Below are 16386 nucleotides of genomic sequence, written 5' to 3' on the forward strand. Positions count from 1 at the left end.
TCTTCCTCCTCTTTCCCACTTCTCCTTCTCCAACTAGGAAATAAGGGAGTCCTACTCCCGGTGGGAGTAGGACTCCCCCTTGGCGCGCCCTCCTTGGCCGGCCGCCCCCTCCCCTTGGCTCCTTTATATACGGGGCAGGGGGCACCCTAGGACACACAAGTTGATCTTCGTGATCGTTCCTTAGCCGTGTGCGGTGCCCCCCTCCACCATATTCCACCTCGGTCATATTGTAGCGGTGCTTAGGCAAAGCCCTGCGACGGTTGAACATCAAGATCGTCACCACGCCGTCGTCCTGACAGAACTCCTGCCCGAAGCTTTGCTGGATCGGAGCCCGGGGAGCGTCATCGAGCTGAACGTGTGCCAAGAACTCGGAGGTGCCGGAGTAACGGTGCTTGGATCGGTTGGACCGGGAAGACGTATGACTACTTCCTCTACGTTGCGTCAACGCTTCCGCTTCGGTCTACGAGGGTACGTAGACAACACTCTCCCCTCTCGTTGCTATGCATCACCATGATCTTGCGTGTGCGTAGGAATTTTTTTTGAAATTACGGTGTTCCCCAACAGTAGCTACTAGGAGACAAATAGGGCAGTGCATCGATACGGTGAGAGCTCGGCGGCGGCGACGACCTTCTCCGCATACCTCTTCACCTCCGGCGGTCTGGTTGCCAGTAAGATCTCCCACCTCGTATTCCTTTCCCTTTCCTCCTCCATGAATTTCTGAATATTTAGGGTTAGGGTTCTTGATTTTTTGGGAACAGGGCAAAGAAGAAGGCAGAAGACCAGGAAAGGAGATGAAAGAAAAGAGGTGAGCTTGCATACTAAAGGAGGTGATGGACTTTACCTTCGCTCGACTGTAGGATCAATTCAAGGGTGCAGCTTATTTTTTTCACATTTTCTTTAGCTTTTCTGGTTTCCTTCTGTTCAATCTTTTGGAACAGAGCATATTCACAATTAGTTTAGTGGAACAGTTCATCGAAAACAGACAAGAAAGTCAAGAACCAGGGCTATCACCTTTGTCTGGATCTAAGAAGATACTCCTGCGTTATTCATCTGCAGCATCTTTTGATTCAATGATCTTGATGAAGGACACAAAAGTCTCTTTTTTAAACGTTGACTCGTCCTGAACACTACTAGTGGGGCTTCAGAACTCTATGTGCAGACCTGAACACTAGTGAGACATGGTAGCAATTAGCGAAATGAAAAATGTAGGATCTGGTTTTCCTTTTCCAATTCATGGAAGCACTAACCTTCTGTGAAAGTACTGCATACACCTGCAGTATACTTCTCAGGTTTCCTTCTCGGATTTTTAGAGTGAGCTTAAGGCAAATGATGAATGGTTAAGCACCTATTTATTTATACTTTTGATCTGTTGATACACAGTGAACAGAAGGATATAGCATGTCATGCTCCTATTTTACGTCAATGTAAACAAGAGATACAATCTAGTACATCGCAAGCAAGTTTGGAATATGTATTAGTTGGACATGCTCCTATTTTTTGTTGGCCCCTTATATATTACCTTCTCTCAGAATTCTTACAGTAGTTGGCGAACTTGCTGACTCCATATGATACGCTAGATTTTCGTACATGGCTCGTTGCAAACATTACATTGGTAGACACTGACCAGTTTGTTAATATTCATGGAAGTTTAGTTAGATTTATTTTAATCACCACGAGGTGCACCCTGTCCCTCATCCAGCCTATCAAACTTTGCTGATTTTTTTTTGTTTAACCCACCCACAGTGCAGGAGTAATCTTCTATAACATGAAATTTTGATTTTTCATTCAGGTTTTTGCTTGTTTGTTGTCTGTAGCATAAACCAGATGGGGGAATGTGCTTTTTTTGGCGAGTAATCATGCGATGCTAGCTGGGCTCCATAAATTTAATTTATTCCCTAGCCATGGACACTGTAATGAATATCCACACAATCATTTTTGCATTTGATTCTTATGTACTGGAAAATATTTTCTTTATTCACATTTAACCTATTTTCCTATCTTATATGCCCGTTTTGGCATTTTGCCTTACAATTATGTGTGTCTGACCAATTATTTGTTTCATTTTGATGACTGTTTGGTGACAAACAATGTCTTAAATAGTTACAAGACACAAACTAGTTCAATATGATCACTCCCAATATTTTACCTGGCACATTTTGATAAAAGACACGGTTTACAGTGCATTAAAACAATAGTTACAGAGTTTGGCCTTTTATCTTATTTATCTATATATTTTGGATTCATACCGTGCAGCCAGCGTGTTATGGGTTCATGTAATTCCGACGAATTTGGTACATCCAAAATATCTCTACAATATCTTTGATTTCGACATTGTTTCCAGTTTAGGGTACCAAAGCCTATTAATCATTTAAGTGTTATATGTGCTTGTGTGTTGGTGGCCTCTACCTATTTGTTGGTATACATCTGAAAACTGAAAAAACTCTGTTTTTCAGGTATGTGTTCAAGCAGACGACGGTTAATGTATGAGGGATAGGTCTTCGTATTTATGGTGGGTACGAGTAATGTTGAATCAAAAATTCCAGGACTTCTTTTACTAACACCCTGAAGCAAAATTGAGGTTTTTGTGAGAAGAAAAGTGAACCTAAAGGGTACAGTACTATTAATAGGATACTATGTTGGTTACAGCCCATGGATAACAATGTTTCAGTAGCTACAGGGATTGCTGAACAGATGAGGTTGATGTGAAATCTCTGGTCACTTGCAAATTAATCCGCTTGAAGATCAAGTTCGACAGTAGTCATTTTTCAAGTTCAGTAGTATTTTTGAAACAGTGAGTTTTGAAATTTTCATGTTGCTAGTTATTTAGTGCTATGTGGCATTCAATTGTGTCCAAACGGATTTTATTTGTAATTTCTAGGATGGTTTTTATTACGTGAATTATTTCTCGGAACCAGTACATGGAATCTATGTATTAGAACACTTTATTATTCCACTGTTACCAAAAATTCCTTGTGCATATAATGAATTAGTTGCCCGTGTTTCTTACCGTTACCAAAATGCCTCCTACAGAATTGCGATAGCGGCCTATGTTACTTAAATCACTTGCACTATTTCATTTTTGCTAGAGACACGTTGTGCTCAGTATACAATAGAAAGAGGAATAGAACTAGTGAAATATACATGAAATAAGGAACACGGACTTATATCTAAAAAAATCAGGAACGCCTCGCTACTGTAAGATCACCTGAGTAGCCTTATGTAAAAAAATCAGGAAAGCATTGGTACTGTAAGATTACCAAAGTGGCCATAAAATTACAGCAAGATGCGCCAGATAGGTTCCTCACCTACGGGACACATGCAAACAGTAAGATTACCTTGCACTTTTTTTATTTTATGGTGGTTTTAGTGCCGGATTCCTCTTTCCACACTATAATATTACCTTACAAGCCTGTTCTGTCCTGCAGATTAAGCGTGGACACATAACCTGACTAGGATGAGAAATATATATATATATATATATATATATATATATATATATATATATATATATAGGCGCGCTATTCGTCACCCATGGGTGAGGAATTCTTATTCCTCACCCCACTCAACTCAATCGAAACGCTACAGTCGAGATGTCGCGTGCGCCGTAAATTTACCTTAGAAGAACAAGCGCACACGCATGCATCCCACGCACTGCATGAAACTTAAATTCCTGTTGTAAAGTTACGGAACAACTAGCGCTCCGTCACAGCTACATGCAACGTAAGAAAATGGATTGCATGCCATAAATTTACTTCACGGATCGTCTCCCGGAGAGGGACTGCTGCCGTATGAGAGCCTCGCGCAGGGATGCGCCGTGGCCACTGCGCCCTGTCCGGAGAGTAGTCGCCGCGGCCGGTGGTGAGACAGCTCGTTTCTGCGTGGAGATGCCTTCACTGGAGCAACCGTCCCAAGCGAGAAGGCCGCAGTGGGATGGCTTCGTTGTTAGGATTATGTGTCCTGCAACTATATTCAAATACTTATTATCATTAATATTCGGAATACCTCATATAGAATTATACATGTGTTTTGTGCATGGAATTACTCTTGCTGGAATGTACTTAAGTGTTGCATGCTTAAGGAAGCCGGTCAATTATCGGTGGAATACAATATGCTTTATATATTGGAAAGACTACCCGGGTACGCTGATAATTGGAAGAAGCTAGATCGTGTAATTAGATTACGGCCCTAATGTTGATCTACATAATTAGAGGAATTTATACTCTATTATGACGCGTTGCTCACAGGCGCGTGCTTCAGGGACTCAACGGATAGGATCCACTAACAGACAAATTATATCGTGGTTGGTAGTTTGATCTGGACTCTATCCGGAAACTAGTTTAAAGATTAGGAATCTTATAACTGTATAAGAGGCGGACTCTTTGGAAATACAGTATAAGAAGGTCCCTACCCCTTAGCCTCGGAGATGCGATTGTGAGCGGCACCACGGAAAAGCGCGGAGGAATAGGGGGTAGACCATAGCATATTTCCTACATTGGTATTAGAGCCGATTAAAGTTAACGACGTAGTCGTCGACTCGATTCGATCCGGAATCAATTCCGCTGCGTACTCCGCCGGATCCACCGTGGTCAGCTTGTACACAGGGGAGTCCACACAAGTCCAACTTGGAATTAGATTGATATGTAGTGCGCTTCGTTAACAAGGACGCCCCGGCCGCAAACAAATCGCTCCAAAATCGATACTCTCGCCTCGCCGCGCCGCTCCCGTCTCGCGCCGCCGCTCTGTCGCCTTGCCCCGCAGTGCTCTCTCCTTGCCACGCTGCACTCATCTGGAGCCGCCGCTCACCTACGCCGGGAACTCGCCGACAGCCACCGCCCGAAAGTCGCCGACTCCGCCGGCGGCCCGATCTCCAGCCGCACTCCGCCGGAAGCTCTCCTCTAGCTGCCCGTCACCGCTCCAAGCCATCCACCTCGACGAGTCCTCAGGTACACGAGCTATTCGCCAACGACTGCTCGGAATTTGTCAGGCCTCTCATCTGCTACTGCTGCTCCGATTCAACTTTCTGTTCTGAACTTTGTGGATAGATGGCTTCCAATAGCGTGTTTGCTGAGTTGCTCAGGAACTACAAGTTAGATGGCACAAACTTCACTGTTTGGAAAAGGAAGATGATGTTTCTGCTTACAGCTGAGAATATTGAGTATGTGATTTCGACCGCTGAGCCTAACAAACCTGCTGATGACGCTTCAGATGAGGAAAAGGATAATTATGCAGAAGAACTCAAGGAGTGGAATAAGGACAATAAGAAGGCTAGGATTTTTATTCTTGGTTCCATGTCTGATTCGTTGGCAGGTGAATATGAAACAGAGGTTGCTGCATACAGAATTATGAGAAGGCTGGAAGAGGATTTTGGTGAAGTTTCTTTAATCAAAGTGCTTAGTTTGCTGAACAGATTCTTGACGTCTAAGATGGCAGATAATACTTCTATCAATGAGCACTTAAACAAGTTGTGTGTGCTGAATGAGGAATTGAAAAATGCTGGCTATCCTTTTTCTGAGGAGGCGCAAGTAATGGTGGCTCTGAACTCACTTCCGCACACTTGGGAACAATTTAAAGTATCATTCTGTCACTCTGAAAGATTACTGAACATGCGCAATTTGAGGCATCATTTGCTCATGGAAGAAGATAGGAAAACTTCACAAGGGAAAGAGAGACAGTCACATCATCAGGAGTTACACCTTGGTGAAGATAGGAGGCGTTGGCAGAAGAAGCATCAAGGAGGTGATTTGAGGGACAAAATCAACAGGAAGAGAAACTGGGATGATCATAATGGAACAGGTCCAAACTCTAGTTTTGATAAGAGGAAATTTATATGTCATGGTTGTGGAGAGTATGGGCATTTTAGAACTGAGTGCAAGAATAAGAAGCCTTATAAACAAGATGACAAGTCTAAGAAGCAGCACCAGGACAAGCAGGACAAGCATCAGGTCCACAAGAAGGATAATTCTTCTCCTGATGGTACGTACAATCTATTTGTTTGTTCTGAATCATTGTTTACTACTTCAGCTTCAGATCATTGGGTAGTAGACTCTGGTTCCACTTCACATATTGCAAGGAATAGTGCTGGTTTCACCTCTTTAAAACCCATACCAAAAGGAACTAGATTTATTTATCTAGGAACAACTGCAAAAGCTGATATTTTGGGCATTGGTGATTATACACTCAAACTCCCTGGTGGAGGAAAATTAATTTTGAAAGACACAGTCTATTCCCCTAGCATGAGAAAGAATTTAATCTCTGTTTCTAGACTGGAATCTATTGGTTTTAAGGTCTTGTTTGGAGATGGCAAAGTTAAAATACTGATGAATGGAAATTTAGTTCAATCAGGAAATAGATTTGATGGTCTCTACTATATTGAGGATTTTATGGACATCGATAGAATGGATTGTATGGTGACTGAACAGAACTCGGTAGTGAGGAATATAGATGGAAACAATAATTGTTCAGAATCATATCTCTGGCATCTTCGTTTGGGTCATATCTCAAAGAACAGAATTAAAAGGCTGATTAGTTCTGGAATTTTAAACTTCAAGTGGGAAGACTACGGCATTTGTGAGGCATGTGTTGTAGGAAAAATGACCAGGGCGCCTTTTCCTAAAGCGTCAAGGTCTACTGAACCACTTGCTATTGTTCATTCAGATATTTGTGGTGAGATGTCTGTACCTACATTTGGGCAGAAGGTCTATTTCATTACTTTTATAGATGATTTCTCTAGATACGGCTATGTTTACTTAATTAAGCATAAGTTGGAAGGTTTCGACATGTTCAAGTTATTTAAAGCCGAGGTAGAAAATCAGTTGAACAAAAAGATCAAGGTGCTTAGAACTGATCGTGGTGGTGAATACACATCAGGAATATTAGATGATTTTTGCAAGGAAAATGGAATTATTCACCATTATACCTTACCATATACTCCTCAGCAAAATGGCGTAGCTGAAAGGAGGAATAGAACTTTAATGGACATGGTTAGGTCTATGATGGCATATTCAGATCTTCCTTTATCATTTTGGGGAGAGGCTCTTCATACTGCTGTTTACTTGCTTAATCATTCACCTTCTAAATCTGTTAGTTCTACTCCTTATGAATTATGGAAAGGGAGGAAACCTACATTGTTGAACTTAGCAGTGTGGGGATGCAATGCACAGATTAGAGTACCTAGTCAACTAAGAACAAAACTGGAACCTAAGAGTTTTCCAGGAATATTTATTGGATATGCTTCTGGTTCAAATGGATATAGATTTTATGATCCAGAGAGGAAGAAGTTAATTGAAAGTAGAGATGCCATTTTTCTAGATCAAGATACACCTCGCCGTGCAAAACGTGCGAGAGTGGAATTATTGACAAACCCGTTAGATACAAGTGTTGAAACTGATTCTAACAATCAGGAAAACCAAGCTGATGGCAATGTAAATGTTGAGACTCCCATAACTAGTTTACCTAGGAGAAGTGGGAGGAATGTAGCAGCCCCATCATACCTTGATGATTATTATGTATTTATGGGGGAAGTATACTCTAAAACTTCTAGTTTAGAGGAAGAACCAAAATCTTTTAAACATGCCATGTCTTGTTCAGAATCAAAGTTATGGATGGAAGCCATGCGTGAGGAACTAAACTCCATGGAAAAGAATGAAGTTTGGGAATTAGTTGATCTACCTAATGACCGGAAGGCAATTGGATCAAAGTGGATTTTTAAAAGGAAACTGAATGCTTCTGGAAATGTTGAAAAATACAAAGCTAGGTTGGTTGCTAAAGGGTACACACAAAGGGAAGGCGTTGACTTTGTGGAAACTTTTTCCCCTGTAGCCAAATTTACTTCTATTCGTATTATTGCTACGTTGACTGCTTACTTTGATCTGGAACTTCATCAAATGGATGTTAAAACTGACTTCTTGAATGGTCATTTGAAAGAAGAGATTTATATGCCTCAACCTGATGGTTTTGTTGAAAAGGAAAATCAGGGAAAAGTGTGTAAGCTAAATAGATCTATTTTGGTCTTAGGCAAGCTTCACGACAATGGAATATTTTGTTTGATGATGCTATCACATCATATGGGTTTTCTATGATGGAAGGAGATCATTGCATTTATTTTAAAATAGTGGGAGGAAATTTTACACTCTTGTCACTTTATGTTGATGATATACTTATTGCTTCTAGTAGTAAGGAAATGTTGGTAGAAGTTAAAACTTGGTTATCTTCTACATTTGAAATGAAAGATATGGGAAACGCTTCCTATGTTCTAGGAGTGGAAATACTTAGAGATCGGAATAAAGGTACTTTGGGTTTGTCTCAAAGGAATTATTTAAAATCTGTTCTTAAACGTTTCTCTATGGAAAACTGCAAGCCTGCTTTAGTCCCAATGGCTGTAGGAATTAAACTCAATGAGGGTATGTGTCCTAAAACTCCTGAGGAAAAGAAGAGAATGGAGAAGACTCCATATGTTTCTGCCTTGGGATCTTTGATGTATGCCATGTTATTCACACGCCCTGATTTGTGCTATACTGTTGGAGTGTTGAGTAGATATCAAATGAATCCAGGAATTGGGCATTGGAATCAAATTAAACATGCTCTTCGTTATGTTCAAGGAACACTGGATTATTCACTCTGTTTTAACCAAACGGATCTACAGTTGCAGGGCTATACTGATGCTGATTGGCAGGGTGATCTGGATGACCGGAAGTCTACGTCTGGGTATCTATTTACATTAGCTGGTGGCGCTATATCTTGGAGTAGTAAGAAGCAAGATTCAGTGGCATTATCTTCCATGGAGGCGGAGTATATTGCTGCGTCGGAAGCTGTGAAGGAGGCGGTGTGGCTGAAGGAATTTCTTTCGACTTTGAAGATTGTTGAGAGTGCTAGCAAACCAGTGGTGTATTGTGATAATCATGCTGCAATAAAGGTTTCCAGATATCCCAAGTTCCACAGCAAGATCAAACATATTGAGGGAAGGTATCACTATATACGTGATGTAATTAATAGACTTAAGTCTGTTTCTTTAGAGTTTCTACCTAGTACTGATATGGTTGCTGATCCCTTGACTAAGTCACTTAGTCAGGTGGTATTTGGTAAACATGTTCAAGCTATGGGTTTACGAATTTTTTGAATGATCGTTTTGGACAAGTGGGAGATGTTAGGATTATGTGTCCTACAACTATATTCAAATACTTATTATCATTAATATTCGGAATACCTCATATGGAATTATACATGTGTTTTGTGCATGGAATTACTCTTGCTAGAATGTACTTAAGTGTTGCATGCTTAAGGAAGCCGGTCAATTATCGGTGGAATACAATATGCTTTATATATTGGAAAGACTACCCGGGTATGCTGATAATTGGAAGAAGCTAGATCGTGTAATTAGATTACGACCCTAATGTTGATCTACATAATTAGAAGAATTTATACTCTATTATGACGCGTTGCTCACAGGCGCGTGCTTCAGGGACTCAACGGATAGGATCCACTAACAGACAAATTATATCGTGGTTGGTAGTTTGATCTGGACTCTATCCGGAAACTAGTTTAAAGACTAGGAATCTTATAACTGTATAAGAGGCGGACTCTTTGGAAACGCAGTATAAGAAGGTCCCTACCCCCTAGCCTCGGAGATGCGATTGTGAGCGGCATCACGGAAAAGCGTGGAGGAATAGGGGTAGACCACAACATATTTCCTACATTCGTCTCGGCGAGCAGTCATGGTTCTGCTTCGAGGTGCTTCAGAACGCAGCTGATTCATATATTTTTTCCCCTGTATTTAGCTAGACTTGCTCCGTCCATAACGCTCCAGGGAGAGGATGTAGTGGGTGCTCTTGCTGCATTTTTTGTTGTTTGACGATTGTTGGATGTAGTACTGGCTTTCTTTGGAATCTTTGGCACATGAATGACATGTCCGCTGGTGATTATGTGGTCTGCATTGCTGCTTCATATTCATGCATCACAATTATACTGAGACATTTTCTTTTTTGCACCGTTGGTTTAGCAAGTGTATGGTGTAAGGTCATGTCAGAGTATGATCCATACTGTTACTTCTTGACTGTTACATATAAGCTCATTTCCTAATACTATTGGTGATTCTGAGTGCTTGCACGTCAAAGTTACACCCCTAGCCTTTTATCAACTCCTTGGTGGACTGGTTGTCAATATCTGAACATGGTAGATATTGCCTTAAAGGAAATGAATGGTTGGCCATCACTCTCCCAGTTACCATAATATGATAACTTTAACAGATAACAACATCATCAAACCACCAAAAACATATTAAAACCCAACTTAAATTGTATAAAATAGATCAGAGCAGCAAAGTAATAGGCAAACCTTTTAAAATTTCAAGTGACAACTTAAATGTGTTGGATGATGCAAATAAAATGAACCGCTCTGGCAGTCGTAAGAAATTACGTTACAACAACTAGGCACAATAAAGAACATCTACAAATATATAAATAGGAGCAGCTTTGTAATTTACATCTGGTTTCTCACAGGTCTGAACTTCTCCTAAAAATAAGCAACATGATTGGTTATACTCAACCCATGGAACATGTAGCAGAGATCTTTAGCCCAGCATTGATTACCCTTTGTATGCAATACAGAAACTATCGATTAGAACTTCCAGAACAAAGCTTTGATCCAACATTCTTGGTCACACTTGCTGGAGGATCAACAAAATTATGTTCACTGGGTGTCGCTGCCCTCTCCCATCTCTTTGCAGGAAACTTCTTGTTCGGAAATCATCTGGTGGCCTTTGACGGACTAGCCGAGGAGGAGAGAATGAAACGACAGGTTGATGAGCAGCAGAAGGAGTTGCATCAGCAAGAGCCCGCTCATCTGCCGGTCCAGTATTGTCCCTTTGGACATGGAACCACAGTCCATCCTTTGGTGCGCCTGACCCTGACAGTCATCAAAATGAAATTCTAAAGAATATTGACTCCATTGAAAATGGATTTTCTTAACCCTGCTGGGAGTAGTGCCTGTAAACTTCATGGCTCTGTGAATAAAATAATTGTAAATTAGTCACTCTGAAAAATACAAAAAAGATCGTTCAAAATAGACTAGAAAAACATAGGTTTTACACACCGTAATTTCTGAATTTGACTGAAGTAGTAAACAAAAGAGAACAAAAAATAATAGAATTATACAAGAACAAAAGGAACCTTAGAACCTCTTATTTCTCCTCCTAAACAAGAAGTAAACATATATCTCTAAAATTGTGAGCTTAAAGGCTTGACATGATAATTGACATCCTTGACAAAAATTTCTACAGGGAATATTTTTTTGATGGAACATAATAAATAATATTGTACAAGCCAACAGTCTACATTCAACACACTAGTAGTAACCAAAAATCGACCATAGCAAGAAGCCACAAGTTAATAAAGATTCAGAGTTATGGGCAGAAAACTAAATATTTTCTGTTTCGTAAATGAAGAGCTTCATTTATAGAGGAAAAAAACTTTTAGGCAACATTTACATGGTATATGACAGTACTAAACCCTCCTTCATCAACCATGGAATCTACACGACGAGTAGAAGTGAACTAATAATGACATGGTCTATCAACAAAAACAAAGAAGGGTTCTGCTCCAACACATAGGAACTGGGCAAAAAGATATTAAATCTGAGTATTAACCTTGAAGGACAGCTACAACCAAACCAAATAAATTGGAGGAGGAGATCAAAACTGCAACAGCAATGCCTAGCCTATGCCTATTGGGACATGATCTTAATTCAAATAACTAAATTACTTTCACTAACTGTAGCCATACTGGGAATAAATGGACACATACTCCTGCAAATTTATGTAGAGGGGGCGATACTGAAGAGCTCCAGCAGCGAAGGCCTGGTTGCCGACCATCGTGGTGGGAGGAGATGCAGAGCACATCAACAAGCAAGTCAACAGTCAACGTAGCCTGACACCGAGAACCACCAGCAACGCTGCACGACGACCGCCCGCGACGCTGCACAACTGCTCTGGTGCTGCGAATCGACGACCACCCGCGACCCTGCACAACTGCTCCGGTGCTGCGAATCGACCACCACCCACCACAGTGCAAACACTAGAGAGTGATCCAAAGAAGCAGTTACAGAGTGGTACATGCAAGAACACAAACACCGGCACATAAGGTGGTATCTAAGTTACTTCTTTAGACAAAATTGTCACACCCCGCTTTACAAGAAGCAAAAACAGTTTGCTGAGGATACCAGCTCTGACAGGCAGTCATGAACACATGACAAGCCAAGTGCAATCCATAAATATCATCCACTTGTATCTCACGAACCTATCCAAAAAAACACCATGTACGTAGGAGAGGCACACAAGCATATATACCAGAAAAGAACTGAGAACACATCCAGATAGTACTCAAAACTCCCACTGTTACATATCCCTGTGGTGGTTCTTTACCTTTTCTATTGTTTATTTCCGCAGCTTACTAAGTTCAGGCTAGAAGAGGCATGAATCCTATAGTCGGTTATCAAGCAATCTACTTGGATCTTGTTGCCACATGCAGAGGCATTGCTTTTGCTGAGAAGTACTTCCTGCCATCGCACGCACCAAGTAACAGCCATTAGACCCAAAAAAAAAAAATCCAGGAGCACAAGGGCCTAATAAGAAACAAAAGGAAACACGGTTTGGGTTCAGCTTTCATCTGTGGGCGCTCGATCCTATCCCCTCCCTTCTCTGTTTTCTACCTGTCCCCAAAAACTGATGTAAAACTCTGTCATTGGCCCTCCCCAAGATTATTCAGAAAGGAAGAAGCACAACAGTGACTAACAACTGATCTCCCGGTTCTTCCATGAGCTCTTGCAAAATAAAACACATCATCACCTCCCAGATAACAATGACAACACAGCAAATCTGGTACTGAACCCTTCATAATGAAAATTTGTAAAAGAGAGCATTAGAATTGAAGATGCTCACCTCCTCCCATGGACTTACACACACGGAGCAGATCAGGCACGACCACCCACTGCAGTTTCATGACATCGCCATCACAACCCAAAGCTGCGCCGCGATCACCAATCATGGCACCTCCCAAGACCTAGGCAGCCGCCAAACATCACGCCAGATCACCTGCCCAGCGACGAACACAACCTCGAGCCACCGTCCTCTAACCACACTGCCGAGCAGCACACCGCCATGCACCGACGGCTTCCCTTCGAGCCAACCCGTGGAGCACCATACCACCGTTCGCCGTCAATACTGTCAAAACCGTTCGCGGCCTCTTATTTTTAGAAAATACTAAAAACAACTGTTCGCGGCGGACTAGAAAAGGACGTGGAGGTGGGCTAGTTTGAGTCAACCTCCAAAACGTAAGATTAGCTCGACCATGCTGTAATTTTAGAGTCACGGGACGGTGGTTTTTTTTCCCATCTCACGACCGTGGCGTGGTTGGACCGAAAGTATGGCTGGCTTGGTCGATCGACCAGGGTGAAGAATTACTTATTCTTCACCCTGGGTTACTAATAGACTTTCTATATATAGCACATATGCCCGTGCGTTGTAACGGGAGAAACAAATTTAATATATTTTTTTCCAATTTTGTTTTTGTTATACATAAGCATAATGTCCCATAGTGAGTTCACTACGAAGAACACTAGTCGTCCCGTCAAACAAAATACACAACAACGTAGAATCCAGCATGATAATAAAGTCTAAAAGAAATGCATGTCAATCATTAATCAGGAAAAGAGCATTAGCGTCAGCATGTTAAAAAAAGAGCCTTAGGGTCGATGGTATGTCTGACTGTTACAGTCCAGCAGCACTAAAGATGACTTGTTTAAATTAAAGCCATCTGAAATTCCCCAAATCCTTGCCCACAAATCTTTCTGCATTTATCAAAGCTCCACAAAAAAATCTCAACATTTTTGGGCACTTTCTAGAACCTAGTCCTAGTTACCCATTTGAATTAAATTCAAATATGTTTGAATTTAAACCTTGCAGTCATGTCCACTTCACTTTTATCGATCTCAACCTGCTGTATCCAAATTCATTTGATTTATCCAGCCTACCTACACATTTTACTTAGAGATTTGGGAAGTGACTAAAGATATTGCACAAGATAAAAGCCAGGCCCGGAGAACTCAAGGTTCTAGCTCAATTCCTCAGTTTTGTCTATCTCAAGGTTTGATCCTTGGATAAACGAGCTCTTAGAATGAAGCACTTAGTGGAATTTTCAGTCAGGAAATCCCATCAGCTTACAAATTTTGGAGGATGTACTGGGCTCATTTATCGATGTATTTGGGACTGCTTGTCACCAAAAAAAAAGGGAAACAAATTGCCTGGACGCTCATCAGAAACCAGATCAAAGTCAGAGAGCTCCTTAAAAAGCAGGGACTCGACGACAGTGATACCTGCCCCTTTGGATGCAACGACCAAGAAACGGCTGCACATTTAACTCTGAAGTGCATCAGGATGAAACATATATGGGGCCTTATGGGCATAAGGCTAGATGATGTGAAAGAATGGGCTGGCATTTTTAACACGGGTGACAAGCTTCTCTGTGAGACAAAAACAGTGAACCATATACTCTCTGGTCCATTTGGCTTGCAAGGAATCGAAAGGTCTCTGATGACATTAATATACCTCCAGTCATGAAACAATGTGTGAATTTGGTCAAAATATGGATGCCCAGGACAGAAAAAGATGAAGGCTCTCTATTAATTTGGCAAAACTGAACTCCCCCCTCTCTCCCTAATGCATCAACCACTCCGGATGCACTCGTTGTGCTCTGGTTTGTAAAACTCTCATTCACAAGCGTTAAGCGTGTGCACTTCTAGATGTAATAATCTGAAGGTAGGGGCCCTGATTTGCTCAACAAAACAAAAGTAAGGTCGAATTGACGACCCCAACAACTGCAGCTCCCAGATCATACCGCTAAAAAAATATCTAATACCGGTAGCTCTTTAGTTAGACAAAACCTATTTCCAGGAGGGGGGCAGCGAGAGAACCAACCTGGAGAGGATCTGGGCGTCGAGATCCCTGCGGATGTTGAAGGCCGATCCGTAGATGGCCTCGGTCCCAAACTTCTTCTTCTCGTCCCAGAACTTGGCCTCCTGCACGCGCGCGCGCACCAAAAGAAGAAGAAAAAAACTCCGATTCAGCGCGCGCTAGGGTTTGAAGGAACCAACGGGGGCGGATCGGGGAGGGTTTTTACCTTGTGGATGGTGGCCTGGACGGGGTGCGCCGGCGCGAGGTCGCCGCGGACGCTGTCGTTGGCGCCAAAGCGGAGGACGTCGTGGGTCTCGCCGAGCTCCTTCTTCGTCATCAGACTGCCGCCGCTCGCCATAGCCGCTGCTGAGCCTCTATTTTTTTTCCTCTCTCTGTTCTCTCTGTTGTCTTGGGGTCGTGTGCCGCTACGCTCAACGCCATCAGGGGGGAGGCGCTCGATCCCCGCGTGCCCGACCGACCCTGCCGCCTGGCGAACCACCACCAGACCGCCGCCTACCGGTCTCTCGCCCCTTCTGCCCCGGAATGCAGATTTTGTGAGCTTATGCATCCGGGCCTCATTATCCTAACACTCCAATGTTGCTTTGAGATCTATGCTACACAACTACCTTATTATATGGAATTTTCTCTTTTTTGTTCCTCTCATATAAAATATGTCTTGAACTTTAAACTTTGCAGTACAACATAACTTTGTAACTAGAATGCGAGATAAAACTTTCAGATTTTTTTGTCCGACATAAATATGAAAAATAAGATTTTTTAATCAAATAAATCTCATTTTATATATTTATGTTGGACCAAAAAATCTGTAAGTTTTATCCCACATTCTACATAGAAAGCTTTGTTGTGCTGCAAAGTTGAAGTACAAAATACATGTTCTATATGAGAGAAACAAAAAAGAGAAAATTATTTACACGAATCGTGATGCAGGAATGAGTGGTTGGATAAGGAGTACCCGGGTGCATAGGCTCTAAAACATGTTTTCGTTCTGCCCCGAGGTCGCCTCCAATGGACGCGCCGTCATCTTCCCTCGCAGACGCGCCGCTGCTCTCTGCTCCTCTCGTGCTCCGACCACCGCAAGTTGCCGCCTCTAGCGGTCGTCCGCACGCCGTCTCAGCCTGCCGCTGCCGCTGCTTGCTGCCTAGATTGCCAACCTCCTCGCGTATCTCCTCTGCCTACGCAGCACCGGATTCTCCGAAACGTTTTTATACGGTACCAACTTAAATATGTAGAGCGGGTTAATTGCCCAAAACATTAGGGACCTTTATGTAAAATGCCATGCTTTATTATTACTAGCAGAAGAGCCCGTGCGTTGCAACGGAAGAAAAAAATAGGTCCTCTCACCCATCCACCTCTCTGTCTCCTCCTTTCTCTGTTTCTTCCCCACAATGTGGTTGAACACATCGACGACCTTTGTGGAACGGCCGGTC

At 42.2% G+C, this 16386-nt stretch overlaps 1 protein-coding gene across 6 annotated transcripts; it reads right to left on the bottom strand.

The window, feature by feature from the left end:
• Window positions 1–10430: 10430 nt before the first annotated feature.
• LOC123084919 (cyclin-B1-2) lies at window positions 10431–15487 on the bottom strand. Of its 6 annotated transcripts, none has more exons than XR_006439459.1 (4): window positions 15165–15485; window positions 14963–15063; window positions 12929–13210; window positions 11829–12065 (listed from the first exon to the last, which is right to left on the bottom strand). XR_006439459.1 is itself a non-coding variant. In XM_044506456.1 (3 exons), the coding sequence occupies exons 1-3, from the start codon at window positions 15294–15296 to the stop codon at window positions 10762–10764; spliced, it is 468 nt and encodes a 155-aa protein (XP_044362391.1). In that variant the 5' UTR covers window positions 15297–15480; the 3' UTR covers window positions 10431–10761. The 6 variants fall into 6 exon arrangements, 3 of the variants coding, with proteins under 3 accessions (XP_044362391.1, XP_044362392.1, XP_044362393.1); XR_006439458.1 differs by lacking the exon at window positions 11829–12065 and adding an exon at window positions 12600–12810; XM_044506456.1 differs by lacking the exons at window positions 11829–12065; window positions 12929–13210 and adding an exon at window positions 10431–10996 and having other exon boundaries at window positions 15165–15480.
• Window positions 15488–16386: the final 899 nt, after the last annotated feature.

This window comes from Triticum aestivum, chromosome 4A (genome assembly GCF_018294505.1).
Source record: "Triticum aestivum cultivar Chinese Spring chromosome 4A, IWGSC CS RefSeq v2.1, whole genome shotgun sequence".
In the NCBI taxonomy this organism is placed as follows: Eukaryota; Viridiplantae; Streptophyta; class Magnoliopsida; order Poales; family Poaceae; genus Triticum; species Triticum aestivum.

Coding starts and splice junctions, on each gene's coding strand:
- LOC123084919 (XM_044506456.1), bottom strand. CDS start 15,296: ATGGCGAGCGGCGGCAGTCTGATGACGAAGAAGGAGCTCGGCGAGACC. Junction 15,064..15,164: donor TCCAGGCCACCATCCACAAG/GTAAAAACCCTC, acceptor GCGCGCGTGCAG/GAGGCCAAGTTCTGGGACGA. Junction 10,997..14,962: donor GACGCCCAGATCCTCTCCAG/GTTGGTTCTCTC, acceptor TTTTATTCACAG/AGCCATGAAGTTTACAGGCA.